A 27,942-nucleotide genomic window follows, 5' to 3' on the forward strand; every position below is an offset into this window, starting at 1 on the left:
CCTAACATTGCAATTAAAAGAATTAGAGAAGCAAGAGCAAACATATTCAAAAGCTAGCAAAAGGCAAGAAATAACAAAGATCAGAGCAGAACTGAAGGAGACAGACACAAAAACCCCTTAAAAAAATCAATGAATCCCGGAGATGGTTTTTTGAAAAGATCAACAAAATTGATAGACCACTAGCAAGACTAATAAAGAAGAAAAGAGAGAAGAATCAAATAGGCACAATAAAAAATGATAAAGGGGATATCACTACTGATCCCACAGAAATACAAACTACCATCAGAGAATACTATAAACACCTCTACGCAAATAGACTAGAAAATCTAGAAGAAATGGACGAATTCCTGGACATATACACCCTCCCAAGACTAAACTAGGATGAAGTTGAATCCCTGAATAGATCAATAACATATTATGAAATTGAGGCAATAATTAATAGTCTACCAACCAAAAAAAGTCCAGGACCAGATGGATTCACAGCCGAATTCTACCAGAGGTACAAAGAGGAGCTGGTACCATTCCTTCTGAAATTATTCCAATCAATAGAAAAAGAGGGAATCCTCCCTAATTCATTTTATGAGGCCAATATCATCCTGATACCAAGGCCTGGCAGAGACACAACAAAAAAAAAGAGAATTTTAGACCAATATCCCTGATGAACATTGATGCAAAATTCCTCAATAAAATACTGGCAAACCGAATCCAGCAGCACATCAAAAAGTTTATCCATCACGATCAAGTTGGCTTCATCCCTGGGATGCAAAGCTGGTTCAACATACGCAAATCAATACAAACATAATCCATCATATAAACAGAACCAAAGACAAAAACCACATGATTACCTCAATAGATGCAGAAAAGGCCTTTGGCAAAATTCAACAGCCCTATATGCTAAAAACTCTCAATAAACTAGGTATTTATGGAATGTATCTCAAAATAATAAGAGCTATTTATGACAAACCCACAGCCAATATCATACTGAATGGGCAAAAACTGGAAGCATTCCTTTTGAAAACTGGAACAAGACAGGGATGCCCTCTCTCACTACTCCTGTTCAACACAGTGTGGGACATTCTGGCCAGGGCAATCAGGGAAGAGATAGAAATAAAGGGTGTTCGATCAGGAAGAGAGGAAGTCAAATTGTCCCTGTTTGCAGATGACATGATTGTATATTTAGAAAACCCCATCGTCTCATCTCAGCCCCAAATCTCCTTAACATGATAAGCAACTTCAGCAAAGTCTCAGAATACAAAATCGATGTGCAAAAATCAGAAGCATTCCTATATACCAACAACAGATAAACAGAGAGCCAAATCATGAGTGAACTCGCATTCACAATTGCTTCAAAGAGAATGAAATACCTAGGAATCCAACTTACAAGGGATGTGAAGGACCTCTTCAAGGAGAACTACAAACCACTGCTCAGTGAAATAAAAGAGGACACAAACAAATGGAAGAACATACCATGCTCACGGATAGGAAGAATCAATATCGTGAAAATGGCCATACTGCCCAAGGTAATTTATAGATTCAATGCCATCCCCATCAAGCTACCAATGACTTTCTTCACAGAAGTGGAAACAACTACTTTAAAGTTCATATGGAACCAAAAAAGAATCCACATTGCCAAGACAATCCTAAGCCAACAGAACAAAGCTGGAAGCACCATGCTACCTGACTTCAAACTATACTGCAAGCCTACAGTAACCAAAACAGCATGGTACTGGTACCAAAGAAGAGATATAGGTCAATAGAACAGAATAGAGCCCTCAGAAATAATACCAGACATCTATAGCCATCTGGTCTTTGACAAACCTGACAAAAATGAAATGGGGAAAAGATTGCCTATTTAATAAATGGTGCTGGGAAAACTGGCTAGCCATATGTAGAAAGCTGAAACTGGATCTCTTCCTTACACCTTATACAAAAATTAATTCAAGATGGATTAAAGACTTAAATGTTAGACCTAAAACCATAAAAACCCTAGAAGAAAACCTAGACAATACCATTCAGGCCATAGGCAAGGGCAAGGACTTCATGAGTAAAACACCAAAAGTAATGGCAACAAAAGCCAAAATTGACAAACAGGATCTAATTAAACTAAAGAGCTTCTGCACAGCAAAAGAAACTACCATCAGAGTGAACAGGCAACCTACAGAATGGGAGAAAATTTTTACAATCTACCCATCTGACAAAGGGCTAATATCCAGAATCTACAAGAACTTCAACAAACTTACCAGAAAAAAATCAAACAACCCCATCAAAAAGTAGGCAAAAGATATGAACAGACACTTCCCAAAAGAAGACATTTATGCAGCCAACAGACACATGAAAAAATGCTCATCATCACTTGCCATCAGAGAAATGCAAATCAAAACTGCAATGAGATATCATCTCACACCAGTTAGAGTGGTGATCATTAAAAAGTCAGGAAACAACAGGTGCTGAAAAGGACGTGGAGAAATAGGAACGCTTTTACACTGTTGGTGAGAGTGCAAACTAGTTCAACCATTGTGGAAGACAGTGTGGCGATTCCTCAAGGATCTAGAACTAGAAATACCATTTGACCCAGCCATCCCATTACTGGGCATATACCCAAAGGATTATAAATCATGCTGCTATAAGGACACATGCACACATATGTTTACTGCAGCACTATTCACAATAGCAAAGACTTGGAACCAACCCAAATGTCCATCAATGGTAGACTGGATTAAGAAAATGTGGCAAATATACACCGTGGAATACTATGCAGCCATAAAAAAGGATGAGTTCATGTCCTTTGTAGGGACATGGATGCAGCTGGAAACCATCATTCTGAGCAAACTATCACAAGGACAGGGGACCAAACACCACATATTCTCACTCATAGGTGGGAATTGAACAATGAGAACACTTGGACACAGGGTGGGGAATATTGCACACCGGGGCCTGTTGTGAGGTGGGAGGAAGAGGGATAGCATTAGGAGATATACCTAGTGTAAATGACGAGTAAACGGGTGCAGCACACTAGCATGGCACATGTATACCTATGCAACAAACCTGCACATTGTACACATGTACCCTAGCACTTAAAATATAATAATAAAAAAAGAAAAAAGTATATGCACACAAACATATATCTATATATATATACATGCACATATACACATGCACATATATATGTGCATGTATATATATATAGAAGGTCACCTTTTTGTGAAACTCATCATGTTACTGAAGAAGAATGAGGGGCTTAAGTGTTTTATTTACCCTGTGACTTATTTAAAGACTAGTTAGTTTTGAATATCTAACGTTATAAAATACCCTTGTGTGGGGCTGTACAAGATTTTGGTTCACCTGCATGATAGGAACAATCGCCAACTCACTCATGCCTTTCCGCACTCACGCCCTGTGAGTGTCCCTCCCACGCTGACCCTGGACTTCACCATGGACCTGCACTGACCAGTGAGACAGGGGCGAATGTTGCATAAGCAGAGGCTTAAACACTGCAGGCACAGCCAGGTGCAAAGGCTCACGCCTGCCATCCCAGCATTCTGGGAGGCCGAGGTGGGTGGATCACTTGAGGTCAGGAGTTGGAGACCAGCCTGGCCAATGTTGCAAACCCTGTCTCTACTAAAAATACAGAAATGAGCTGGGTGTCGTGGTGTGCACCTGTAATCCCGGCTATTTGGGTGGCTTGAACCCGGGAGGCAGAGGCTGCAGTGAGCCAGGATTGTGCCACTGCACTCCAGCATTCCAGACTGGGCAACAGAGTGAGACTCTGTCTCAAAAACAAACAAACAAACAATGTACATGCACACTGGGGCTGTCCTCTCTATTGTTCCTAAAACCAACCCTGCAACCTTAATGTGAGAAACATGGTCCTGATGTGAGAGGCACGTGACCAGACACCCTCTGCTCACCAAGACGCATGTAAGTGATAACATCCTCAGCCTGTCGGCCACCAGGCAAAATGGCAGCTGACCTGATGCACAAGGGACACGTTATTAACTCGTGATCTGTGGGTCAGTAATTTGAGCTGGGCTCGAAATAACAAAATCATGAGTTACATAAACAGCCATTATTCGAAACCACTCTATTTGGGGATGGTTTGCTATCCCACAAAAGCTAAGGTTTTGGCTGTGCAGCAACAAACAATGAAAACTATTTTCCTTTTACAGGATGTCAACAGCCATCGTCTAAAACTGACACACCCGGAGATCACGATATCAACTGTGTCATTATAACAGAAAAATTAACTCACAAAAGTGCAAAACGTAAAATGAAAGTTGCATCGATTGGAAGAGGCTGCCTGGGGGTGGGGGCCCGGGGTCCTGGGGCAGGAGGCCCTCGCTCATCACCAGCCGTCTCCCTCCGTGGGAGGGTACAGGCACATGCGTAGAAATAAGTATGAAAAGGTGTGACCGTGAAGCATGAGAAATGCCAGAAGCAGAAGTGTCAGGTGCTCCCACATGGAACAGGCACCTGCTTTCCTCCGGGGGGGTTAAGGGAGTTCATCCAGGGGAGAGGGAGGTTCACGTTCAGAGCAGGCAGCTCTGGGGGAGTGGAGCATGCAGAGTCGGGGGTGCTTTGCGGGTAGGTGGGGAGAGGCCTCTCAGCAGCTGGCTAAGATTCTTTAAGGTACGCTGGAAGAATCTGCAAGAAGCGTCGTGACCCCATGGTTGACGTGGAGGGGCAGCTAGAGTTTGTCTCCAGAGTAGACGGCAGTGAGCTCTCCAGGTGGTAACCCCTTCCAGCCATGGCCAGGACTTGAGTCTCAGTAACGCCCAGGGTGCCGTGGAACTCCCTGGAGGACTGCCAGGTGGGGAGGGCTTCCAGAGCTCGCAGTCACTGAAATCCTGGCCCAGGCTGAAAGAGTTTTATCCGTGGATGAAGTCACCTGTGCACTTTCAACAGTGCCATGGACTAGTGGGCCCAGGTGTCCCCCAGGCAAGAGAAGACTTCAGCAATTGCCTAGATTCTCCACGCTGCCACCTCCTAGATGGGCAGGGAACTGTGAAATCCCATTTCCATGGGCACGAGCAGGGCCAGGTGTCTTCCTGCTGAGGACACTGAGGAACAGGAGGAGCATCAGTAACACAGGCAGATGCTGCAGGGGGACCGGGCAGGAGTGTGCTGGGCACAGGGGAGTTGGGGAGCCCCTCAGCTGCTGGACGGCACCTGGACAAAGCCCAGCTTCACCCAAGAAATGGGCTTGCTGCGGTGGTCCCCAGCCACAGACCTTGGCTGATGGGAGCCTGGTGGGGCGTTCTGAGCTCCTGAAAGGGTCTCATTGGCATTGTTGCCACCAGTGTGCAGAGCGGGGCACTGTGACCCCAACACACACCGGAAAAAGTGTCAGCAAAACCTAATTAAAGCGTGAGATGAAAGGAGCCTGCAGGAGCCATGTTAATTACAGCGTTTAATCCGCCGGGCAGCGTGGCCGGGCTACCTCTTTGGGATTCTCTGAGCTTGTTTATGATAAATTATTTTTGGGAATAACAGCCAACATCATGGCTTGTTAATTGGTTTAAAATAATAATTTTTTAAAAGAACTGAGAAGTTGAAGTCGACGTTAGCTTCCTAAAAGCCCATGGTCACTTCCCTTGAAGAGGGCTTCCCTCCCTCGAACCTTCTGCATTTCCACCCAAAACGAGGGGGCGGCTCTCCGGGGGCAGGGGCAGGAAATGTGACCAAGCCCACAGCTCACGGCTCTCCCTGGGAAACCACGTGTCATGCCCACAGGCTGCTGCCACGTGGCTCTCTGGTAACCTTCAGTGGCAACAGCCCAGACCAGGGAGGGGCCTTCCCGAGGGGCTCCTGCCACTGCTCCTAGGTACAGGTTAGTGTATCATCCTCATAAAGAGCTGGTCAAGTTCGGAGTTGGCGGGAGGGGTGCAGTGGGTGGGAAGTGCAAGTAGGGCCTTTGTATCAGAGTTCTGTGGGTTGCAGGGCCTCATGGAAGGGCTGGCCAGGAGTCCTTCAAGGGCCTGGGCGGCAGAGGCCTCGGGTGGATGGGAGTGTAGGTGGGAAGAGTTCCCAGAGCAGGCAGTGCCAAGGAGCAAGGCCCAGGGCCCTTGGCTGAGTTGACGGGAATGATGGGGTAAACAGAGGCCGAGAGCCCCCAAGTGCTGGGTCTTCTGGAAGGACTGAGGCTCTGGTGAGACACAGAGCACCAGCCCTGCTGGGTTCACGAGAGTCACAGCCTTGGTTGGGCTCCTCCTGGCTGCAGGGCTCATCCGCTGGCTGGAGGGGGGACTGCACCTCAGCCAGGCGGCGTGGCTCAAAGCCTAGCGGGGAGATGGCACCTCGTGCACGACAGTGGCAGAGGGGTGGCTGCACTCAGTGAGGCTTTCTCAGGGTGGCACAAGCTGAGTGCTGGAGGACAAGTGATTGTTGGCCAGAAGCATGGCGAGTACCATGAGGGAAGGCTGGGGGCCAAGGGGCTCAGGAAGTGCTGAGCAAGGAGAGAAGAGAGGCAGGTGCATGCAGGAGACGGTGGCCACGCTGGACCGGGAGGGGTCTGCTGGCCAGGCTGGGTGGGACCCAGTGATGGAGCTGGGAAATGGGCAGGGCAGGCCCCACATGACTGGGACGGCCGACTACAGTCTCCACGAGGATGCGGAAAGGATGGTGAGCGGAGGCGTTTCCCAGTCGGAGAAGGATGGCAAAAAACAGAGGACAATTTAGGGGGCTTGTGAATCTCCTCCTCTCCCTCTCCTGCCCCACAGGGAGCTCCTCCTCCGGTGATGGGTGCCTGCCTGAGCCGGAACTCCGGGATCAGTCAGGGATGTGGCAGAAGTCCGTAGCAAAGGAGCTTGGTCCAAAGAGGAGGAATCGGGTAGCCACCTTCCAGCCTTGAGGCTGGGCTACCCCAGGTTTGAGACGGCCGCCCAGCCACACACCCCCACAAGGCATCCTCCTGCCAGGAGCATAGAGGTGGGGGTCACACACTCAGGGGACAGGACTATGAGACTCAGAATTGAAACCAAATAGCAGGTGCCCCCTCAGCCGAGCCCCCGGGCTGCTGCACAACAGAGTCCCAAACTCATGGGGTGAGATGTGTAGGGAGGGGAGTATGCCAGCTCGTTCAGCAGCCACCAAGCCCGGGTGCCACAGTGCCCTCCCAAAACAGGGAAGTAAACTGAATTAAACACATATGCACACACGCATGCGCACACATCCACACCACACACAGCAACGGGCACATTTTCACTGGAGGTGGTGGCCACGCTGTGCCTACTCCAAGGTACCCTGTGCTGGGCAGACACAAAGTGGCTTGCATGTGTACATCAGTTTCCTCTAATTACTATAAATTGAGTATTAGATGTTCGAGTCTTACACATTCGCCACAGCAAATTATATCCTCACCTTCCTTTCTACCATTATCACAGTCTGAAACACCCATATGTAATCAGCATCGCCTACCAGCCCCAGACTGTGTTTAATTCCTATTCTGTCCCCAGGAGCTCCTTCCTTAAGTGTCCTCAGTCAAGAACCAAGTGATTCTTGAACTCTGGCAAGACCCACCCCTGGTCGGGCCCCTGAAGCTTATGAATGTGAGATAAGGCTTTTGTGGCAAGGAGTTATCAGATGGTGAGAAGGACAAGGCAGAGCAAATGTGGTGAAAAGAACCCTGGATGAATGACCGCCCTCAAGGGTGGCAGCACACCCAAAAGATTTTAGAGCAGATGAGCTTTCCCTTCTCTGTCCCCATCGTCCATCCTTGATCAGTTCACACATCTGGTCCATTTACCCTTTTCCAAACGGTTCTCAAACCTGATTCTCAAACAAGGCTCTCTCTCCATCCCCACCTCCAGCAGCACCAACTTTCCCCTGCCTCCTGCCATGGCCTCAATTAGATCACTCACTCACAAATACTGTAAATTCACACCCACACGCCCACATGACTCAAGTACACACATGCACAGACACATGCACACACACGACTCACACACACACAGGTAAACTCACACACACACTGTAAATTCACACCCACATACCCACATGATTCGTACACATGCACACACACACGACACACACACTACTCATACATGCACACACACATGCACACACGACTCATACGTGCACACACACACGTACACACACGACACACACACAGGTAAACTCACACACACACTGTAAATTCACACCCACATACCCACATGATTCATACACGTGCACACACACACGACACACACATTACTCATATGTGCACACACACATGCACACACGACTCATACGTGCACACACACACGTACACACACAACACATATGCACGCACACACACATGCACACACGCGACACACTGGTAAATTCATACACACACGACATACACTCACTCACATATGCTGGTAAACACACCCACACACCCACATGACACACACACACGACTCATATACACACAACTCTCTCGCACACATCTCACACACATGACTCACACACACTGATAAGTTCACACCCACACACCCACAGGACACACACGCACACAACTCACACACGACTCACACACACACGACACAGATGCCATCCAGGACCTGGACCCAGGCCTTGGCAGGAAATGTCAGAGCTGTGACAATGACAGAAAGGTCTCCATGTCCCTAGCACTGAGGCTGTATTAATTATGAACTTGAGAAGTCACAAAGCAAACCAGGCTGATCTCCCTCTGCCCTCCTTGGCTCCGAGGGCCACACTCCACCCGTCAGCCACACCTGGGCCCAGTACCTTCCTGTAGCCTTGCCTCCCCCACACAGGCCAATGGCCCTTTCCCGGCATCCCCTAGACTCTCTCTGCCTTGGCCTATGTCTGGCTGGAGGGCCATCTGGGCCTAGTTCGGGGCAGGCAGGAAGACGGAATGAGAGTCCTCATGCTGCCCTCAGATACAGGCAGCTGAGAGTCAGTGGGAAAAACATAACTTTGCTCCTTGAACGGGACACTGAACCTGCACTAGGCTTTCTGTCCAAGTCTCCAGCAGCGCTGAGCCCCCAATGCCATGGGGTGTCACGCCCAGCCGAGGCTCCTTCGGCTCCCATCACAGTCCCCCCAACCTGTGCTCACATCCAGTCTTTGTCTCAGAGTTGGCTTCTGACTAGAGGTGCCCAGCCCTGCAGGTCATGCCCATCCCTGGAATGGTGCCCCAGGCCAGCCCTCGGCAGGACCGAGCCGCCCCCGGGAGAGGCAGCATGTGATGGAGCTGACCTGGTACACACAGGCGATGCCTCTGACTTGGGGCACTGAGTCCTAAGGGAAGAGGTTCCCTCTCGCGCTCACTTGTAAACAGCCAGAACCCAGCCTAATGCTGGGAATCCAGCAGGGACTCAGCGAAAGCGGGGCGGCTGACTGGTTCATCAGGTAAGGGGAGGTTGGGACAAAATGATTTATTTACAAAAGCTCAGGTTTACTTTTCGCATCATGCTAGAGTCCATTGTCTTAAGCAAATATAAGTGATTGTTCCTGCCTTCTTAGCGGAGGCAATATCACTGTTGAAGAAAGAAAAATAAAGGGAATACAGCAAGCTGTGGAAAGCCATGTGGCTGCCCCAGCATAGGAGATTCCACGGCCCTGACAGTGGCTCCCCCCGGGTCCCCAACAGCTGTGAAAAGCAGCATCCCTGAATCCCGGGAGGACAGTGGCCCTCTCTAACCATGGCAAACGCACACCGGGGTCCTTGCAGCCCAGTAGCACATTTCTTTCTTTCTTTCTTTTTTTTTGTAACTGTTATACATTTTGTTCTTTTTTGAAAGCCTCAGAAGTAAGCTTTCTTTCTACTCGTGCAAACTTTCAAACTCTATATCACCAGTCAAAACTGAAATCACGCATGCACTCTCCCCATCCTGGTTCTACCTGGCTGAGAGCTGCATGGGTTTGACAGTCACACTCGCTGGCTCACACATTACTGGCTTGCTTAACCTGAGCAGCCAAGGCTGTGTTCCCCTCCTTTTCAAATCGTTGCAGGAAAGCACAAGCATTCCGCCTGGCAAATAAGAACCTGAGGAGAGAAAGCAGCACTCTCTGCTTGTGCACAGAATAACTCAAACACGGTCTCCTCCCAGCAAAGACAGCTCTGCTCCCAGAAAGGAGCACACACCTGCCCCAGCATTCAGAAAGAACGCAGGAGCAAACACCATTCGGGGCAGCCAGGGACACCTTGGAGGAATAAAGCCGCACGATTTGAGTGACAGGGCACCAATGAGGTACCACAGACCAGGCAGGAGCCCAGCCCCACTCACGTGAAGCTGCGTGCTGCGTGCACGCCTGACGGGGGCTGGCAGAGCCCACCTGACTCCCCTGCAGATCCTCCCAGAGGCTGTGCACAGAGAACCACCGGACACTGAGACTGGGTGGGGCTTCTGCAACTGGTCTGTAGGTTCATAATCTTATTTGAAGTAAAGTGGTAAAAAAAAAAAAAGTACTTCTTTAAAAGAAGTAAAGTGGAATTGCAAGTGCTTCATGCGAGATGTGGCCTCACAGATGCAGGCTAATCTGTCACTCACTGCGCCAGAGCCTTTGAGAGGTTTGCAGATGTTCACTTGAGGTGGAGGGATCACGGGCTATTTTCCTTTTCTCATTTATGCTTCTCCCCTTCTTTCCTCAGGGTTCTAAGTCAGTGCTAATCAGACCCTCCACAGGGAAAGGTGGCCGGTATATCCTAGTTGGGAATCTCATTCTAAGAACACAGGGAATCCTGAGGGAACACGTGGGTTGTGAACCAAGTCCTGGCCGTCGCTCATCGCCTGCCCAGGTGTAGCTGGAGCCAGTCTTGAGCTGCAGCAGGGAAGGGATGGTGAACTGGTGGACAGCGGCCGCCTGCCCGGGGCCTGCCCTAAAGCAGCCTCTTTGCCTCTCTTCCTCCTAGCCCGGGAGCCCAGCGCCCTATTAGTTGACTTCTTAGGGAGTGAGAAGTGCTGCCTGCTATGAGCTCACTCAGCCTTCTGGTCATCCACATTTACTAAACTTTCAGCTGCCTGCAGAGCATTGGACACCCGGGATCTCCTTCTTAGCTGGACAGTCTCCCAAGCCACATTGCTCCTTCTCAAGCCGCGTGTGACATAGGACACGCCGGGCACGTGAAGTCCTTCTCTCTGCAGCTCTCTCATTTCAGCACCAGCACCAGGCTCCGCTTCCCACCTGTGCTGCTAGATGGCTCATGCCTGGGAGAGTTGAGGCCCAGCCAAATTCTCCAGCTTGTGGGAACATTATTATGCTCTCAGGCCGTGGGTTCATCTCAGGGAACCCACTCACCTTTGGTATATGGTGCTCCTTTCAAGGCACTGAGAAATTCCAGGAAACATAATGGCAGCAGAGGGGTCCAGATTCCACACTGCCACCCCCTCGTTCCCCAGGAGCTCTGCCGTGGCCCTGACCACTCCCACGCCCCTCTGCCCAGGCCAGCAACCCCAGCTCACGGGGCTGCCAGCCTGTGCTGGGAGCCAGTCCTGACTTTCTGCCCCCTTTCCCCCTGCCCCTCCTCCCTACCCAGCTCAAAACAGCCCCTCTCGCTCTGCTGCTTCCTTCGCCGAGAATCCTTGCAGTCACAGACCTCAGGCCAGCCCCCAGGCCCCGCTGTCTCCTGCTCTCTGCAGACCCTATGCAGTCTGCCAGCCACCTCCAGGACAGTACATGCGCTCTGAGCCAGCCACCCTCACCCAGGCTCACGGGTCTCCTTTCTTCTTCATGCCTCAGTTTCTGCTGTGTTCCAGATGGCTGAGGGCACCAGAAATGGGGCCGCTGAAAAGACTGTTAGCAGAGCTGACCAGAGGAGATGCCGAAACGGAAGGTACCATGAAGGGTAGAAGCAGTAAGAGGTTTTCACCGCTTCTTACTTAATGCTGTTCTTCTGACCCTCTCCAAGGTCCCTCAAATAAACTTCATTCATGTGCATATGAGAACACGCCTCCTTTTCTTATTGTTTTTATTGTGGTAAAATATACATAACACGAAATTTACTGTCTTAACCATCTTGAAGTGTACAGTTCAGTGGCATTAAGCACATTTGCAGTACTTAATGCCAGCCGTCACCACAGCCCACACTCCGAATTATTTTACCTTCCCAAACAGAAACTGTACTGGTTCAACACTGACTTTCTCTTCCCCTTCCCCCAGTCCCTGGCAACCACCCTTCTGCTGTCTATCTCTGTGAATCCAATGGGGGGCCTCAGATAAGTGGAATTCTACAGGCTTGTTTCACTGACCATCGTATCCTCAAGGTTCATCCATGCGGCAGCAGGTGCCAGCAATTCCTGCTTTTTAAGACTGAATGATATTTCACTATATAGATATGCCACATTTTCTTTATCTATGCACCCATAAATGGATGCTTGGATCACTTTCATCTTTTGTGGAATAATAAATAATGCTGCTACGAACATGTGTACTCCAGTAGATATCTGTTTGAGACCCTGATTCCAATTGCTGAGTCCCATGGTAATTCCACGTGTAACTGTTTGAGGACCTGACGCACAGTTTTCCACAACTGTAGCTACTCTGAAGCACCAATGTTGCTTTAGGGATATTTGTTCAAAGCAACTCCCACACAGTCTCTAGAAGTTTAAGCATGGAGCGCAAAATATCAGCTTTCTCTCACCCAGACCCCTGGATGGAACATGGGCCTGAAATGTCAGCTTTCTCCCATCCAGACCCCTGGGCAAACACAGGCCTGCGTGCTACTGAACACAGGCTGTCCTCCCGTAGGGCGTGGATCTCATTCATGCACCAAAGGGGTCTATTTGAGTATTGGGACCGGAAGACTCTCCAGTGTGAGCTGCGGACCGGATGTCTCCAATGAGTGCCCATCAGGGACCGCCTCCTCCACCGAGTCCTGAAGCACATGTCACTCGCCGCTTCTGACGGCCACCCACCATGGATACTATTTCCAACAGTGCTGTTATCACAAATTAAATAAAGTGGCCTGGCCCGGGAAGCAGCTGCTGCTCCTGTTGCAGTGAGTATTCTATGACAATGTCCTGTCTGTGGCTACAGCAACACGATCTGCACAGCGACCAGCCTCCTCGCACAATGCTTTCATTAAAGCAGCCATGGGTGACCTCCTTCCTCCCTGATCTGTCTACAGACCAACTATTTCCCCACCCTCCTTCCAGGGGTGCGTCTAAATCTGGCCCCTGCTTGAAGACCACAGGGACCCCCAGGGATGGCAGCACGTACCACTGTGTGCCTGAGTGAGGCCCTGGCGCCTTCCCTGCTGGGTCGGTCAGAGACTCTCCCTGAGGGTCCTCAGCACAGCAGGCATCCAGCCTCTCATCGGCCCTTGGCCTGTGCCTGCCAGGCAGGCACAGCCGAAGTTATCCAGTGTCCCTTTAGCACCGGGAGCCCGGCCACCATCACAGCCACTGGGTTATTGATTTTAGCGCAGTGGCTCTATAGACGGACAGGAATTACAGCTGGTGGGTGGGACTGCCAATGGTGCAGAAGAAAGACATCCTGGGGAAATCCTTGGCAAAGGATTGCTGAGTTCCACCCTCACTCTGCCCCTCACTTGTATTGGGATTTAGGTAAACTGGTCTTCAGTGGCCTTTGACCCTGCCCCCCCAGCTTTAAGTAATGGAATCAGTTGTCCGGAATCCATAGGCCTTTCAGCTTGAAAATTTTGGGTTCTGGGAAATTCAAATCCCTAAAGATTGTGGTGCCTGGGGCACGATCACCTCACTCTCTGCCTGAGCTTCCCATTAGAGATTCCGGTTAATGCTGAGCTGAGCAGCATATTCGGGCTGGGTGATGCGGCGTCCGCCGTGCTGAACGCTTCCTGACTATGTTTGTCTGTTAGGACCGGGCTGAGTGGGTGTGGAGCAGGGCAGCCATCTCTGCACTGTCTCGTAGAGAACACAGAGAACTGTCAACCAACACCCCAGAGCGTCGTTGAAGAGGGTCGTATCCACAGAGCACAGGTGTGACTGGATGCCGTTCATTAACAAAGACTCAATGAGAGGTAAATTTGTGCCAAGAATCGTTCCGGGCACCAGGGCCTCAGTGGTGAATAGATATGGGAGCACCCCGCCCCTCAGGGTCTGACATGCCAGTGTGGGAGAGAAAATAGGCCAGGAATTGACACTGAAGAGAATTGCAGGTGATGATAAATGCTGAAAAGCAAATACAACAGTGAGGAGAAGGAGTTCGTTCCATGGGCCACTTCAGGATGGGAGAAGTAGGGCCGTGTGCTGGAGCTGAGGCCTGAACAGTGGAGGAACCACCGGCCGATGGGACAAGGTGTTATATGACTTCATACAAACAAATGCTGCACAAAAGTGAACAGGATGGTACCACCGCTGCACATACCAGCAGGGATGACTGTAAAGAAAGCACGTATCTGAGTGAAAAGGCCATCGCAGAAGAATGCACAAACGATGCTAACATTTATGTGAAATTAACAAAAACTGAAGTATGCAATATATTGTCTAGAGATAATGCATGTGGTAAACATATTTTTTTAAAAAATAGCAAAGGAATGATTGGCACATCTTCAGGGGAGCAGTGACCTCTGGGGTGAGCAGGAGGTGAGGCTGGGGGCAGGGGCTGGGACACTGGAAACATCAGGTTTCTTAGACTCAGAGGGAGGCACTGGGTGTCTATTGTATTAGTATTCTCTATACTGGACATAACCTTATGCATGCTGTGGCCCGCATGATATATTTCCATATTTTTTCTTTAAAGAGAGGGTGAATTGGAGCTAACAGTGGAGATGGCTAACATAAAGTGCAGGGTGATTCTCAGGGAAGGCACAGGGAATGGAGCAGCTCAGAAAGAACGCGAGGTCCCAGGAGCATCGTTTCCTAGATGAGTGAGCCAGACCTTGCTCATGGGAGTGATTTCCCTGTGAAAGCAGCTCTCCCCTTTGGAGCCCAACAACGGGGTCTCCATTTAGGAAAGTCTGCACCTTATATGCTTAAACGTAATAATGCCAGCTCATATGCCTGTGGTTGCATTCTCAGTAAGAATTCACTTATCATGCATAACAAACTATGCAAAGGGGTTTTGTTGGTTTGTTTGTTTAAATCCAGTAAGTTTTCCACTAGAGGTAACTCAATCCTCCACTAGAAATGAACACGTCTTTCCCGCACAAGCCCGATGAGTTTCAGGAATCTTGAGGTATAAGCAATTATATTGTTACAGCATTTTTGTCTCTGAAAATCTTTAAAATGTTAATATGTATTATGACATTTTTGATTATAGTGGAGGAGGAAACAATTCCTGGGTGATTTAAAAAAAGACCTTATTCCCAAATGTCTGAATTACTGTTGTTATAGAACCTGTTTCAGCATCTGCAGATTTTGCTAATGAGGAAAGCCGACAGCCACATGAAAGGCTGCGTGGTGGAATTCTGGCTTGGAGACTTTCTGACTTGTTATGTAGCTTGGCTGGTAAGTTACTGATAGAACAAAAAAATAGTCACTTCCCAGCTGTTCTGTGGCAAGACAAAATGTTAAATTTAAACCATTAAATAGCTCTGGAAGCAAAGAACAGGTGGCAAATGGCTTCCCAGGCAGATGGCCCTTTTTAATATCTATTTGGTAGTTACCTGCTCTACCAGAGACTGAAAGTACTTACTCATATTTCACTCTTCTCGCCCGAACGCTTCAGTCATGGTGGGCCAGATTTTAAAAATAAATGCTGTCTTTCTTAAAAGAAAAATCACTTTGACTGAGCACAATGACTCACGCCTCTAATCCCAGCACTTGGGGAGGCCAAGGTGGGCAGATTACAAGGTCAGGAGTTCAAGACCAGCCTGGCCAACATGGTGAAACCCCGTCTCTACTAAAAACACAAAAATTACCTGGGCATAGGGATGTGCACCTGTAATCCCAGCTACGGGGGAGACTGAGGCAGGAGAATCACTTGAACCCAGGAGGCGAAGGTTACAATGAGCTGAGACCATGCCACTGCACTGCAGCCTGGGTGACAGATCAAGACTCCGTCTCAAGAAAAAGAAAGAAAGAAAAGAAGAGTAAAGAAAAGAAAGAGAGAGAAGGGGGAGGGGGGGAGAGAGAGAGAGAGAGAGAAAGAAAGAAAGAAAGAAAGAAAGAAAGAAAGAAAGAAAGAAAGAAAGAAAGAAAGAAAGAAAGAAAGAAAGGGAAAGAAAGAAAGGAGGGAGGGAGGGAAGAAGGGAGAGAGAAAGAAAGAGAGAGAGAGAAAGAAAGGAGGGAGGGAGGGAAGAAGGGGGAGAGAGAAAGAAAGAGAGAGAAAGAAAGAAAGAAGAAAGCAAGCTCTGTGAGTGACTGGAAAACGAGCAGGCTCTGCTGGGCCTATCAACGTGCAGAAGGGAGTGCTGTCCCTGGAGTCAGGGGAATTGCTGTGTTGGGTGCAGGCAGGGTGGGGATGGAAAGATGTGACCTCTGCTGATGACCCACTGCCTGGGAGGGGCCAGCCTGGTAAACAGACCCCTGTGAAGCGGAGGCCAAGGGACACCCCGTCCCCTGGGAGGGCAGCAGGGACCAGCCTTCCCGCCCGTGCTGACGCCACTCCGAAAGAGAAGTCCGGTTCACGGCTGAATCCGGACCTGGTCACGGGCTCTTTAAGTATGATGTGGCATCTTGGTTAAGCTAAATCTCGCGCAAGGCACCGAATTCCGTGCAAGCTTTATGACTGTGGGCTCTTTCCAACACACAGCCTGCTCCTTCAGGGTCAGGGTAGTGCCATATTAACTCTCCCAGATGAGCGTATCCGGGTACCCAGACAGCTTTTCACGGTGCCTTAAGCAGAGTTCGAATAATACAAACCCCGGTTTCTCCACAGAGCCACTACCTATACTTTGGGCCAGATGATTCTCTACCACGGGGGCTGGCTGGGGGTTGTAGGATTGTGGCACCTTCCCTGGCTGCTACCCACCAGATCCCAGTAGCAACCCTCAAGTCATGACAACCAAAACACATGGATAGTCCCACTGCCAAATATCCTCTGGGGTGCAGAACTGTCTCCAGTTGGGGACCACGTGGAGCTCTGAGGTTACTGACTTTTATACCAAAGCCAAGGATGTAAGTACAACAGTCAAGCTCACTTATATAAAGTGGGAATTATCTTCCAAATAAAAACAGGATAATTCTTCTGTAGATAAATTAAAGGACACAACCTTTTATAAAATCAGTCTGAATATAGAGCAAACTTGGGACTGAGCTGTGTTCTTCTGAGTCCATCAGCACCTGCTTCGCACTGATGTCCTTCTATTTCCTCTCCCCCAGGCAGAGGCCACTCCCTCCACCCACCCCTCCATGGGACAGCTCATCCTTGTCCTGCCCCTGCCCAGTTCATCTATTTTAAGGGGTGTCGGAAATTTCCTAGGGGGCTGCCTGAGCATTCGCTGAGACTGCCCATCAGCAGAGACGACGCCTTGCTCCCGTCGTTCTGTGGGGCTCTTGCGGTGGTTTAGGAAACAGCCCTAAGGGTACAGATAGGCCAGCTCTCTATCCCCGCATCTCATCAAGTCTTGGTTTTCAAAAAGTACCCCAGGCACATGTTCGGATGGTTTTCCTCATGGGCATGACAGCCTCGCTCCCAAGTCCAGAGGAGGCTGCCACGACAGCACCACCAGGCAGTCCCACCTCCCGATGGAGCCCTCACCAGGGGCGCCCCTGGCAGCACCGCACCCACCCGTGAAGCCTGGGATGGGCTGTGCTGCTCACAGCTCAGACCTGCTCATCGCCGGTTCAGACCCAGCTTCCTGATGGTATTTCAGCCTGCACCCTGTCCTGTGGGGCAGGGTCTCCAGGTCAGATGGATCAATGCCAGCAATGGGAAGGCAATTTTAGGAGCTACCTTCTGAGTAACGCCCCTTTCATCTTCCTGTCAGCCCATTTTTCCAGTTATCTACAGGACAGACAACGTTGGTGCTGGCCTCATTCTAACTGAATGCACATTATAGCAAATTTGATCATGGAACCTTATAAAAGGCAAACAAGAGAGGATGCCTAATTGTTCTGTCACCTTATAAATCATGTAACAGATACGGAAAGTGAGGCTGCCCCTGAGGTACACAGCTTTTGGTTCTAAGATTAATTTTCCTCTGAAAACAGTAAGTCATCCCTAATATATGTCAATGGACTGGTAGCTTTAACCAAATTCTTGACACAGCTGCAATTTATGTTCCACTCCGAGATTATCCATGTGTTTTATTTATTTTCTCCATCACACCCTAAATGCATGTTCACTGACATGCTGAAAGAGAAATACGATTTTGATCTTCAGAATACAATATCCTACTTATCAACTAATTCATCAAGCCAACATAGAAATAGCGAACGCCGAAGGTCCATTGTTGAAAAAGACCGTATTATATTTATTAGCAACAAAGTCAACAAACTGCAAACACTCCAAAAATCGGAAAGTCGTGGAACTAGGCTGTTTGTCCTTCTACCATGAACTAGTATGTATATATTTATGTGTGCGTCTATCAGAGTCTAGTGAGTCATTTCCTGCTACTCATAATCTAGCAATTAATGATATTAATACAATCTTCCATGGAATTTCTCTACAAGTTTTACCATCTCACATGAAGAACTGAAACCAAAATAATAGAGTAAATCCTCAATTCCTGGGAGTTGGCACTGTCATTCCAAATTAATGGAGATGTTGCTAAGTTTGGAGAAACAGGCATTTCACAAGGGTGTCTGGGTCCCAAAGCATGTAGGTTACAATTAATGGATGGACACGCATGCCTGTGAACACATAGGGGCAACAGAGCTGCAGATGGGACCCAGGGCCTCCCATCTACTCCAAGTGCCTCATCAATGCATCTCACACCTCTCAGGACACCAGAATGGCCACCCTCCCGGCCTCTGCCCTGAGGACATCTCAGAAAGGGAGCATATCCACTGCACTGATGAGCTCAAATGCCTTTGTGGCAGCCCAAGCCTCTCGTACTCCAGGCTGTCACAATGGGTGGGACCCCAGCCCCCGTGTCCAGCACAGGGCCAGAAGGCAAGCCAAGTGGGCGGCCTGGGGGGAGCGGCGTGCAGCTTGGCTCTGGGCTCACACACCAGGCTCCGCTCCAGCACACCAGCCTCCACGTCCTGCGCAAGAAAATCACGACTTCCTGGGGTCCTTGCACTTCCGGACCACGCATGACTCCCCATAAATTCCAGTTAGTAAACAGAAGCCTCATTTCCCCAAATGGAAACTTTCACCTTGGCTTTACAGCAGGAAGTGCCAGGGTGGACCTGACAAGGTGGCTCAGTGGAGTCAGGTCCATTTGCAGGGTCTGAAGTCAAGCAAAGCCCAAACGATCCCAGCCGAATGTTTCCCCCTTAACCGCAGCTGGGCTTCATGTCCCACAGCACCTGGGCCCAGGCCAGTGGCATCTGACCAGGAAGCCTCAGCGCCCTCACTAAGGCAGCACCAGGCACCGGGACTGCGCTGAGCCTACCTGAGAAGGGGGACGTCCGGAGGGGTATTTTGATGGGTGCCAAGGTCAGGAAGTGGCGCGGCTGCACACTGGAGGGGGACGGGCCCCGGAGGCTCTCAGGGTCCATGGAGACCATGGCAGCGGCAGCAGCAGTGGCGATGGTGATGGCGGGGCTGCTGGTCGGCTTAAGGCTGTTATGGCAGCCACCTGCGGAAGAGGGATGCAGAGGGTCAACAAGGGGACGCCCAGGGCCATGGGTGACAGATGCCCATCTTGCAACCACAAGATATCAGCCCCTAGAAAACAGGTGAGGGGGCACTACCCCTCTTTAATGGAAGCCCACAGTATGTACCACTGTCTGCAGAACAACCAGTTGTGATGAGTTCTCCATCTGTGAAACGCTGACACACACCCAGCACATATACAGGGCCATGTGATGCTCAGTGAGCCACAAGGCTTACAGTCGCCAGGGGACGAGCCAGGATCCAGGTGTCTTACAGAGAAACCGCTTGTCCCTGGTGCCCGTGTGCTAAGTACCTAATCAGAAGTGACCATGAACAGCATGCAGTGACTTGGAGCAGATGCCGGGGAAGGCCCGGGAGTGCCACATAAGACAGTGGGGGTTTGGAAGAAGGGGCAGCTGTGAGATAGGTTTCCAGAGGGCGCCAGGCTCAGCTGGGCCCTGCAGGGAGTGGCCGGTCACCACACCAGCTGCTGCAGGGGAGAAACCCACACCCAGCTCAGCGTGGGTTGCTCCCTGAGAGGAGTCAGACTGCAAGCATGGAATCGGGCATCTCTTCTAACATCAACGGAAGCATCTGAAAGTTTGCTTCTTCCTCTGCCTTTTCAGTAAAACATTTTTTCTTTTAAAAGACTCCTCAGTTCCCCCAAATAAATGTGGTATCTAAGAAGTATTTTGTAGGTGCCATTTTACATAAATGGTGGAAGCTTACTCTGGCCAGCTCTGGACAGCAATTTGGAAACATGTTTTTAAAACCTTGATATAATTCACAACTCTTGATCTGGCACGTCCTCTCCTGCGACTCACCCACATGCCCAGTGCCTTAGGACACAGGTGTAGAATGTGGAGCTAGAAATATCAGCAAAAGCTGGACAGCTGCACGAAGGATGGTGCACCATGCATGGGACGGTCAATGGTCAGTATGAACACATCAAGAAAGATCATTAGTGCCATAGCGGATGTCTCATGATACAGTAGATAAATAAAACAAGCTAAAAACCATATAGATTCCTACAATGTATCGTCATTCAGTCAACCAGTCTTTATTTAGCTGACAAGTGCCAGGCATTTTCCAGCTCTAGCTCTTTGGGACAGAGCAGTGAACCAAACACTGGGAAGGCTGACCTTCGGGGGGGTCCTCCCAGGGAGGGGAGAGGCAGGGTGCTCATTCTTCTCGTTGATTTTCTGTACTTTCCAGGCTGGTGGGCATGGTGGGAAGGCAGGGAGGGGGCATCTAGCCTTGGTGTGTGGGCATCAGTTGTGACTGGGGTGGCCAGGAAAGTCCTCACTGGGAAGGTAAAAGTAGGTAAAAGTCTACATGAGGCAAGGCGAGGCACCCTGCTGACCCCTATAGAAGAAGCAGGTGCGCGAAGACGCTGTGGCCGGTGCCTGTGTGGTGCCTTCCAGGAGCAGGAAGGAGATGAGCAGCGCTGGGGTGCAGCGTGCGAGGCACCGAATACAGGGAGATGAGGAAGCCGGGGGTTGGGGGGGCAGCCAGGCTTTGCCAGCAGATACAGGCAGGGGATGACTTGGGTTTTACAACAAGTGAGGCGAACCACAGGAGGGAGCGGAGCCTGTGGAGCCTGCGGAGTGGCGGAGAGTCCAGCTCTGAGTCTCGTCTGAATGTCTTCATCCTGCCTGCTTTACTGGGAACAGACGGGCCGGGGACAGCATTTGCTTCCAGATGGGCTCAGTGCCATACCCTATAGAGTCCCTATTTCAAGGAAGACATCCAGGCTAGAGCTAGAAATTTGGAGGCATATAGGAGGTACTTAACACTATGATGTCAGATGTGGTTAAAAATAGAAGAAAGTCGTGATAATGAACATATCTAGATGGCAGAATTACGGCTGATTTTCTCTCCTTTCTTTTGGAATCTCCCATGATGAGCATATAAAGATATTTTAAATTAAATATAATTTGTTATAGGGCAGCTTTAGGTTTACAGAAAAATTAGATAGGAAGTAGAGAGAGTTCCCTAATAGATGCTCCCACTCCCCTCATTGTGAACATTTGGCATCAGTGTGGTGCCTTTGTTACAGTTCATGAACTGACACAGTGTTCACTGGGGTTCACCCTTTGTGCTATGCATCCTGTGGGTTTGGACAGGGGCACTGTGGGATCATAGGGAGCATTTTCACAGCCATTGTACCACCATGCATTGTGGTATCATACAATGCATTATCATAGCCCTTAAACTCCCCTGTCCTCCACCTGTCCATCCCTCCTTCACCCCAGTCCCTGGCAGCTGCTGATCTTTCTACGGCCTCTCCAGCTTTGCCTTTTCCAGAAGTCCATTCAGTTGGAACCAAATACTATGTAGCCCTTTCAGACTGGCATCTTCCTCTTGGCAGTATCCATTTAAGGTTTCTCCATGTCTTCTCATGACTTGATAGCTCATTTCTTTTTACTGTTGAATGATACTCCATTATCAAGATGTGCTGCAGTTTAGAAGCACAATCGTTGGATTTTATGGTAGGAGCGTGTCTCACTTTTTAAGAAACTGCCAGACTGTCTTCCACGGTGGCCATGCCGTTTTGCATTCCCCCAGCAGTGAATGGAGTTCCTGTTGCTCCACATCTTCATCAGCGTTTAGTGATGTCGGTCTTCTGCATGGCAGCTTTTCCAAGTATGTCATGGAATCTACTTGTTGCCATAGACAGATTTGAAGTCAGAAAAAAATAGGCACTATTCAAAATGTGTCATCTCAGTAATAAAACACTTTAGAAAATTTGTAAGATAAAGTGATTATGTGGATAAAAAGGTCCTTCCTGAACTCCCCACTGAACACTGTCCATCTTTCATTATATTGCAATTGTCTGGCCTGAGTGTGTTGGAAACATATCACAATCACACCAGATCTGTGGCTTTTTCATGAGAAGCTATAAAAGGAACACTTCCTTTGTCATAAAATGCCCTTCAAAAGTCCCACGCTGAACCACAGCCTTGTATTCCAAGGAAGGGACATGCCACATACGTTTGCTGTATTCTGTTACCCAGCCCCATCGTAATAGGTGCTGCTCTGATAGATAACCACGATGTCAACAACCACCTATAAACAGGTTCATTTCTGTATTTATTGCTATGCAGTAGATTGCAGGGTCCAAAGAGTGTAAGCATGTGAGGTGTGCATGTGTCAGTGTAAGGAGGGAATTTTCCGGAAGTTTTGATGCACTAAAGAGCCCTACATGAATTTAATCGCAGTGGCTTCTCCCCTTAGGATCTCTGTTTGCATGTTGCCTCCCCACAGCTGTTTCCACTGAAATGTAACCACTTTGGTTAAATTTAACCTGCTTAGTGGGCCTCTGAGTGAGCACAAAAGTTAAAGCCCTTGCTGGGAAGTTATTTCCAGTTGAGGAAGGAAAAGATGGTATCAGAATGACCTGAGGGAGTTTTCCAAATCCTGGGAACCACTGGGAGCCCCAGAAGCACAATGGGTGGGTGAGAGGGAGGGAGGGCTGTAAACATGCAAAGCCCCTCAGGTCACTGTAACATCCCCCCTGCACCCCTTCCCAGTGCCCGAGTCCTGCCCACCCACAAGCTTCTCCCTGGTCTCAACGCAGGCTGACCTTCCTGCCAGGGGTGCTCTGACTGTCATTCCTGAAACTGCTCCTACCCGGCAGAGGAGGACCAGAGGCAACACACCCTCCATTTAGCAGCCCTGCCGGAGCATGGGTGCAGCAGTGCTGGTGATCAGGCCCGAGCTGTGGGCTCCCGGGTCGGGGAGGGGCTGTCCAAGACCACCCACCCACAGGAAGGAAAGGTCAGACCTCTATAGGGTGTGATACGGGTGCAAACAGATACAGAGAAGCCATACAGCTTGGTAATTAGTACACAGATTGGCACCCGAGGAGTCCGGCTCTCAGTTCAAAACCTGAGTGTGATAATTTGGGTCTTACCTGAAGGCTGCACTGAGCAGGTCCCAGGGGGAAGCTGTGTCCCCACACCAGGCTCATGCTTAGCCAGTCATGGCAGGCTTGGGGGAGCAGCAGGGAAAGGCTCGGGCCCTGGGGTCAGTCACGCTCCCAGCACATCTGCACCCCTATCCCGGGAGCACCTTCATTCTCATGTCTCATTATCTGAGGCCTCGGGCAGAGGTCCTCCAGGTGCATCTGCTAAGACCTCCTTGTTGGCGGGTGAGGGCAAGAGCTTAAAGCCACCTCCGTGCTCTGACTCAGTTCCCAGGGAATTCCTGCTCCAAGCCCTTCCCAACTCCATGACTTCAGGGTCCCTAAAACTGCAGGAGCCTTTTGTTCAGTGTTCCCTGACAGCGTGAGGACCCCACATCTGTGTAGATCGCTCTGGCTCTAGACCTGTGTGCTGGTCAGTGGGGGAAAGAGAACGGGGAGTCGACACGTCCTCCAACTTCAGACTCTTGCCTGTCCCAGCCAAGTACATGACCCAGGCTTCCCATCTCTGGTCTCAGGGTGTAGCTTTAATGGCTTCTCTGACACTGCAGCCCAGCTCTGCCTGTCGGCTCACCTGAGCCCTTGAGAGAATGTGGGCCCCGCTCAGAGCTTCCCCCAAAGGCCCTGTGTCCACACGGGCTGCCAGGGCAGATCAGGGAGCCCCAAAGAACTGAGTGGGTGAGGCTCTTCCTTCCCTCCTCCGGGAAGTGTTGCTGACCACACATCAGGTGCCGTCCATGTGGGCTGTGCTGTGAGCACAAGACCTGGAAACATCCGTGTAAAATGTAGCATTTCACAGTGCGATGTGGGGGTGGTGGTGACTGTGAACCTTTCAGAGAAAGGTCTAGCGTGGTACACAATGCTTGAGAGCATCGCTGTCTTAGTTAAGAAGACAGGACCAAACTTCACAATCCTGGTGAGAAGCCACCTAGTCAATTTTTTTTAATGAACTCAATCTGTCGTTTGAAATGAAGATGGCCTTTACCAATTAGTAAAAAGTCACTAATGGTGTTTTAAAAGAAACAGATACTAAGGTGAGAGTCGTTTGTATATGAAAGTGAGAAGAGATTTTTATCACCATGTGATTTTGTTGCAAAAAATCATGGGTCAACTAGGTAGAAAAATAAATAAGTAAACTTTCTTATCTGCCTCTTTAAAGAAAAACTTGAAAATAGAGTTTTTAACCTGTTCTGAAATCATATGGTTGCATATGAAAATTTAACACTCTGATTCATTCACAAAGTCAGCTGAATGATATCACTGAAGATAGAAAGTTAATAACCATATCAACAGAACGATTTACATAATCGGTGGATGAGATTGAAAGAAGAGGTGCTGGTATTGAGTAAGGCTTCTGCCCAGCTCCAGCCCTTGTGAAGTGTGTTGTTCGACCATGACCACGATCAGAACTGAGTCCCAACAAACCTCAGAGATAGCGAGGGTGCAGTTCCAGACCACCACAGTAAAGCAAATATTGCGATACAGTGAGTCAGGCGAACTTTTTGGTTTTCCAATGCATACAAAAGTTACGTTTACACTATACTGTAGTCTGTTAAGTGTGCAATAGTATTATGTCTAAAAAAATGTACATCCCTTAATTTAAAAATAGTTTTTTGCTAAAAAATGTTAGAGATCATCTGAGCCTTCAGCAAATTGTAATTCTTTGCCAGTGGAGGGTCTTGCCTCGATGTTGATGGCTGCTGACTGATGGGGGTGCTGGGTTGCTGAAGGCTGGGGTAGCTGTGGCGATTTCACAGAAGAAGAACAACAATGACGTGCGCCACATCGATGGACTCCTCTTTTCAGGGAAGATGTCGTTGTAGCATCCAATGCTGTTTGGCAGCATTTTAGCCTCAGTAGAACTTCTTTCAAAATTGGAGTCAATCCTCTCAGACCCTGCTGCCGCTTTATCAACTCAGCCTGTGTAATATTGTAAATCCTTTGTTGTTATTTCAACAATGTTTACAACATCTTCACCAGGAGGAGATTCCATCTCAAGAAACCACTTTCTATGTTCACCCCTAAGAAGTAACTCCTTAGGTGTTAAAGCTGTATTTGAGATTTTAGCAATTCAGTCACATCTTCAAGCTCCACTTCCAATTCTAGTTCTCTTGCTGTTTCCACCACATCAGCATTTACTTCCTCTAAAGAAGTCTCGAAACCCTTGAAATCATTCATGACGGTTGAAATCAGCTTCTTCCAAACTCCTGTTAACGTTGATATTTTGACCTCTTCCTATGAACTATGAATGTTCTTAACGGTATTTAGAATTGGTGAATCCTCTCCAGAAGGTTTTCCATTTATTTTTCCCAGACCCATCAGAGAAATCACTATTAACGGTAGTTATAGCCTTATATTTAAAAAATACAAAATATATGTCTTAAGTAGTAAGACTTGAAAGTTGAAATGACTCCTCCATTCATAGGCTGCAGAATGGAAGTTGTGTTAGCAGGCATGAAAACAATTCATCTCATCCCCATCAGAGCTCTATGTGACCAGGTGCATTGTGAATGAGTAAAAATGTTACTAGATCTTTGGGGTGTTGCTTTTCTGGCTGGAAATCTCTGTGGTCAGTGGCACCTTGGCCTGACTTCTTATCCTGAGTCCAGAAAGAATGAGGTACACAGACAAGTGGAGGGTGAGCAAGACAAACAGGAACTTTATTAAGTGTTAGAACAGCTCAGAGGCTCTCAGCAGAGAGGAGGCCCTGGAGTGGGTGGCTCCTCTCTGCAGGCAGGTCATCCTGATGAGAGTTCAGCTCTCAGCAGAGAGGGTAGCTTCTGTCTGCAGCTGGTCAACTGGACATCTGCAGCTCTCAGCAGAGAGGAGGCCCTGGAGAGGGTAGCTCGCTCTGCAGCTGGTCGTCCTACGTCTGCTGCTGTCTGCAGAGGAAAGCTCCTCTCTGCAGCTGGGAGTCCTGGCACCTCTCCGTCCACTGCTCTGCTCTGGCTGAGCCTGGGGCTTTTATGGGCCTCAGAGGAGAGGAAGTGCCTGCCAACTGGTCCACGGGCAGCCATGAGTGGGCCCGGAAAAGGCACAAGTCCCTACTGCAGCCCGGCCCCCAGCCTTCAGGTCCTCCCTGGCCTGAAGGTGCAGCCTCACCTGGAACCCACCCTTTCACACCCAGGAGCCTGTCTGCCTCCTGCCACCACCCATGATGTCCAGGTCGCTTGCACCCAGGGATACCCACAGGCCAGTGCTGAGCTGCCACCAGCCCCATCTCAGCCTCCCACCCGTGCTTATTGGTGCCCAAAGTCCAGAGAGGCCAAAGCAGCAGGGCACTGTGCATCAGCACTACCCTGAGTGTGCACACACCTGGCTGGACTGCAGCAGCACCCGGGCTTCGCTCCAACCCTACTCCAGGATCAGAGTAAGCGCTGGGAGCAGGGAGAGGCCAGGCAGAAGGGACAGATACCCCCAAGCCTGAGTCCTGAGAGCACTGGGAGGCCCAGGCCCACAGCTGTAACCTGGGTGGCTGCAACTGAGCCTCAGGAGCTCCCACCCTGCCAACTTGAGGGCAGTCATGGCTCTTACCTGTCCTAGCTCTGCAAGGTGAGCAGACCTGGCTGTGCCCTTCTCTGCGTCTCCCTCTGCTGCAGTGGTGGCCCCTGCACAAGTGAACCTGATGTTCCTGGGGCTGGTCCCATGAGTCCTGGCTGCAACTTTGGCCGGGTGCTCATGGGCTCCCAGGACATGGCAGAGTGAGGTCAAAGCTGTGGCAGAGGCTCCAAGCCTTGGAGCAGGTCCTGCCCAACCATGCAAGGGTGGAGGTGGCAGAGTTGACTGCCCTGGGGACGTGGGGCACAGGGGACCCCACTGCTGCTCCCACCACCAGTCCTGCTGCCCTAGCCACCTCCTTGCAGACTGGGATGGGGGCTCCAGGCCTGTGCCAGAGTCCAGGGACAGGGGTGATATTGCCACAAGTTCCCCTTTGGCCCCAGTGGTCAGGGGTGGTCCAGGGCTCCCCTCTGCCCAACTCACAGCCCTGTCAGGTTGGCTCCTCTGGGAGCAAATTGTAGGCCCTGGGCCCAGCTGCCAGGAGTGCCAGGCTCAGCAGTGGGAGCAGTCACTTCTAAGCCTGTGTGGGGCAGGGAGGGATTCCCAGGCTCCTAAGACCACAGGAATGCCCTGCTCCACAGCCAGGCTGGGCAGCTGCCGTGGTGCCCAGGGAAGGCTGGGCTCCTGCCTGCTCTGTGGAGTGGAAGACCCAGCTGTGCCTCCCTGCTGCAGCTGGCATCTTGGCAGCAGCCACTCTAGATGGGCTGCTGCTGCCATCCATAATGTTTTGATAGGAATCCTTTTTGTTTTATTTTATTTTATTTTTCTGAGCAGTAGTTCTCAATAACGGGCTTTAAATATTCAGCGAACCATGCTGCACACAGATGTGCTGTCACCTAGGCTTTGTCGTTCCATTTATAATGCACAGGCAGAGTAGATTTAGCATCATTCTTGAGGGCCTTAGG

The 27,942-nt window shown here is 49.7% G+C and overlaps 1 protein-coding gene across 1 annotated transcript in view; it reads right to left on the reverse strand.

Annotated features, from left to right (window-relative positions):
* Positions 1-27,942, reverse strand: part of TCERG1L (transcription elongation regulator 1 like) — a 232,632-nt gene that overhangs the window by 160,697 nt on the left and 43,993 nt on the right. Inside the window, exon 4 of the mRNA XM_028827020.2 lies at positions 19,352-19,537. Coding sequence (XP_028682853.2) covers positions 19,352-19,537 — 186 coding nt within the window. The remainder of the gene's footprint in view (positions 1-19,351; positions 19,538-27,942) is intronic.

Source organism: Macaca mulatta, chromosome 9, assembly GCF_049350105.2.
Source record: "Macaca mulatta isolate MMU2019108-1 chromosome 9, T2T-MMU8v2.0, whole genome shotgun sequence".
Lineage (NCBI taxonomy): Eukaryota > Metazoa > Chordata > Mammalia > Primates > Cercopithecidae > Macaca > Macaca mulatta.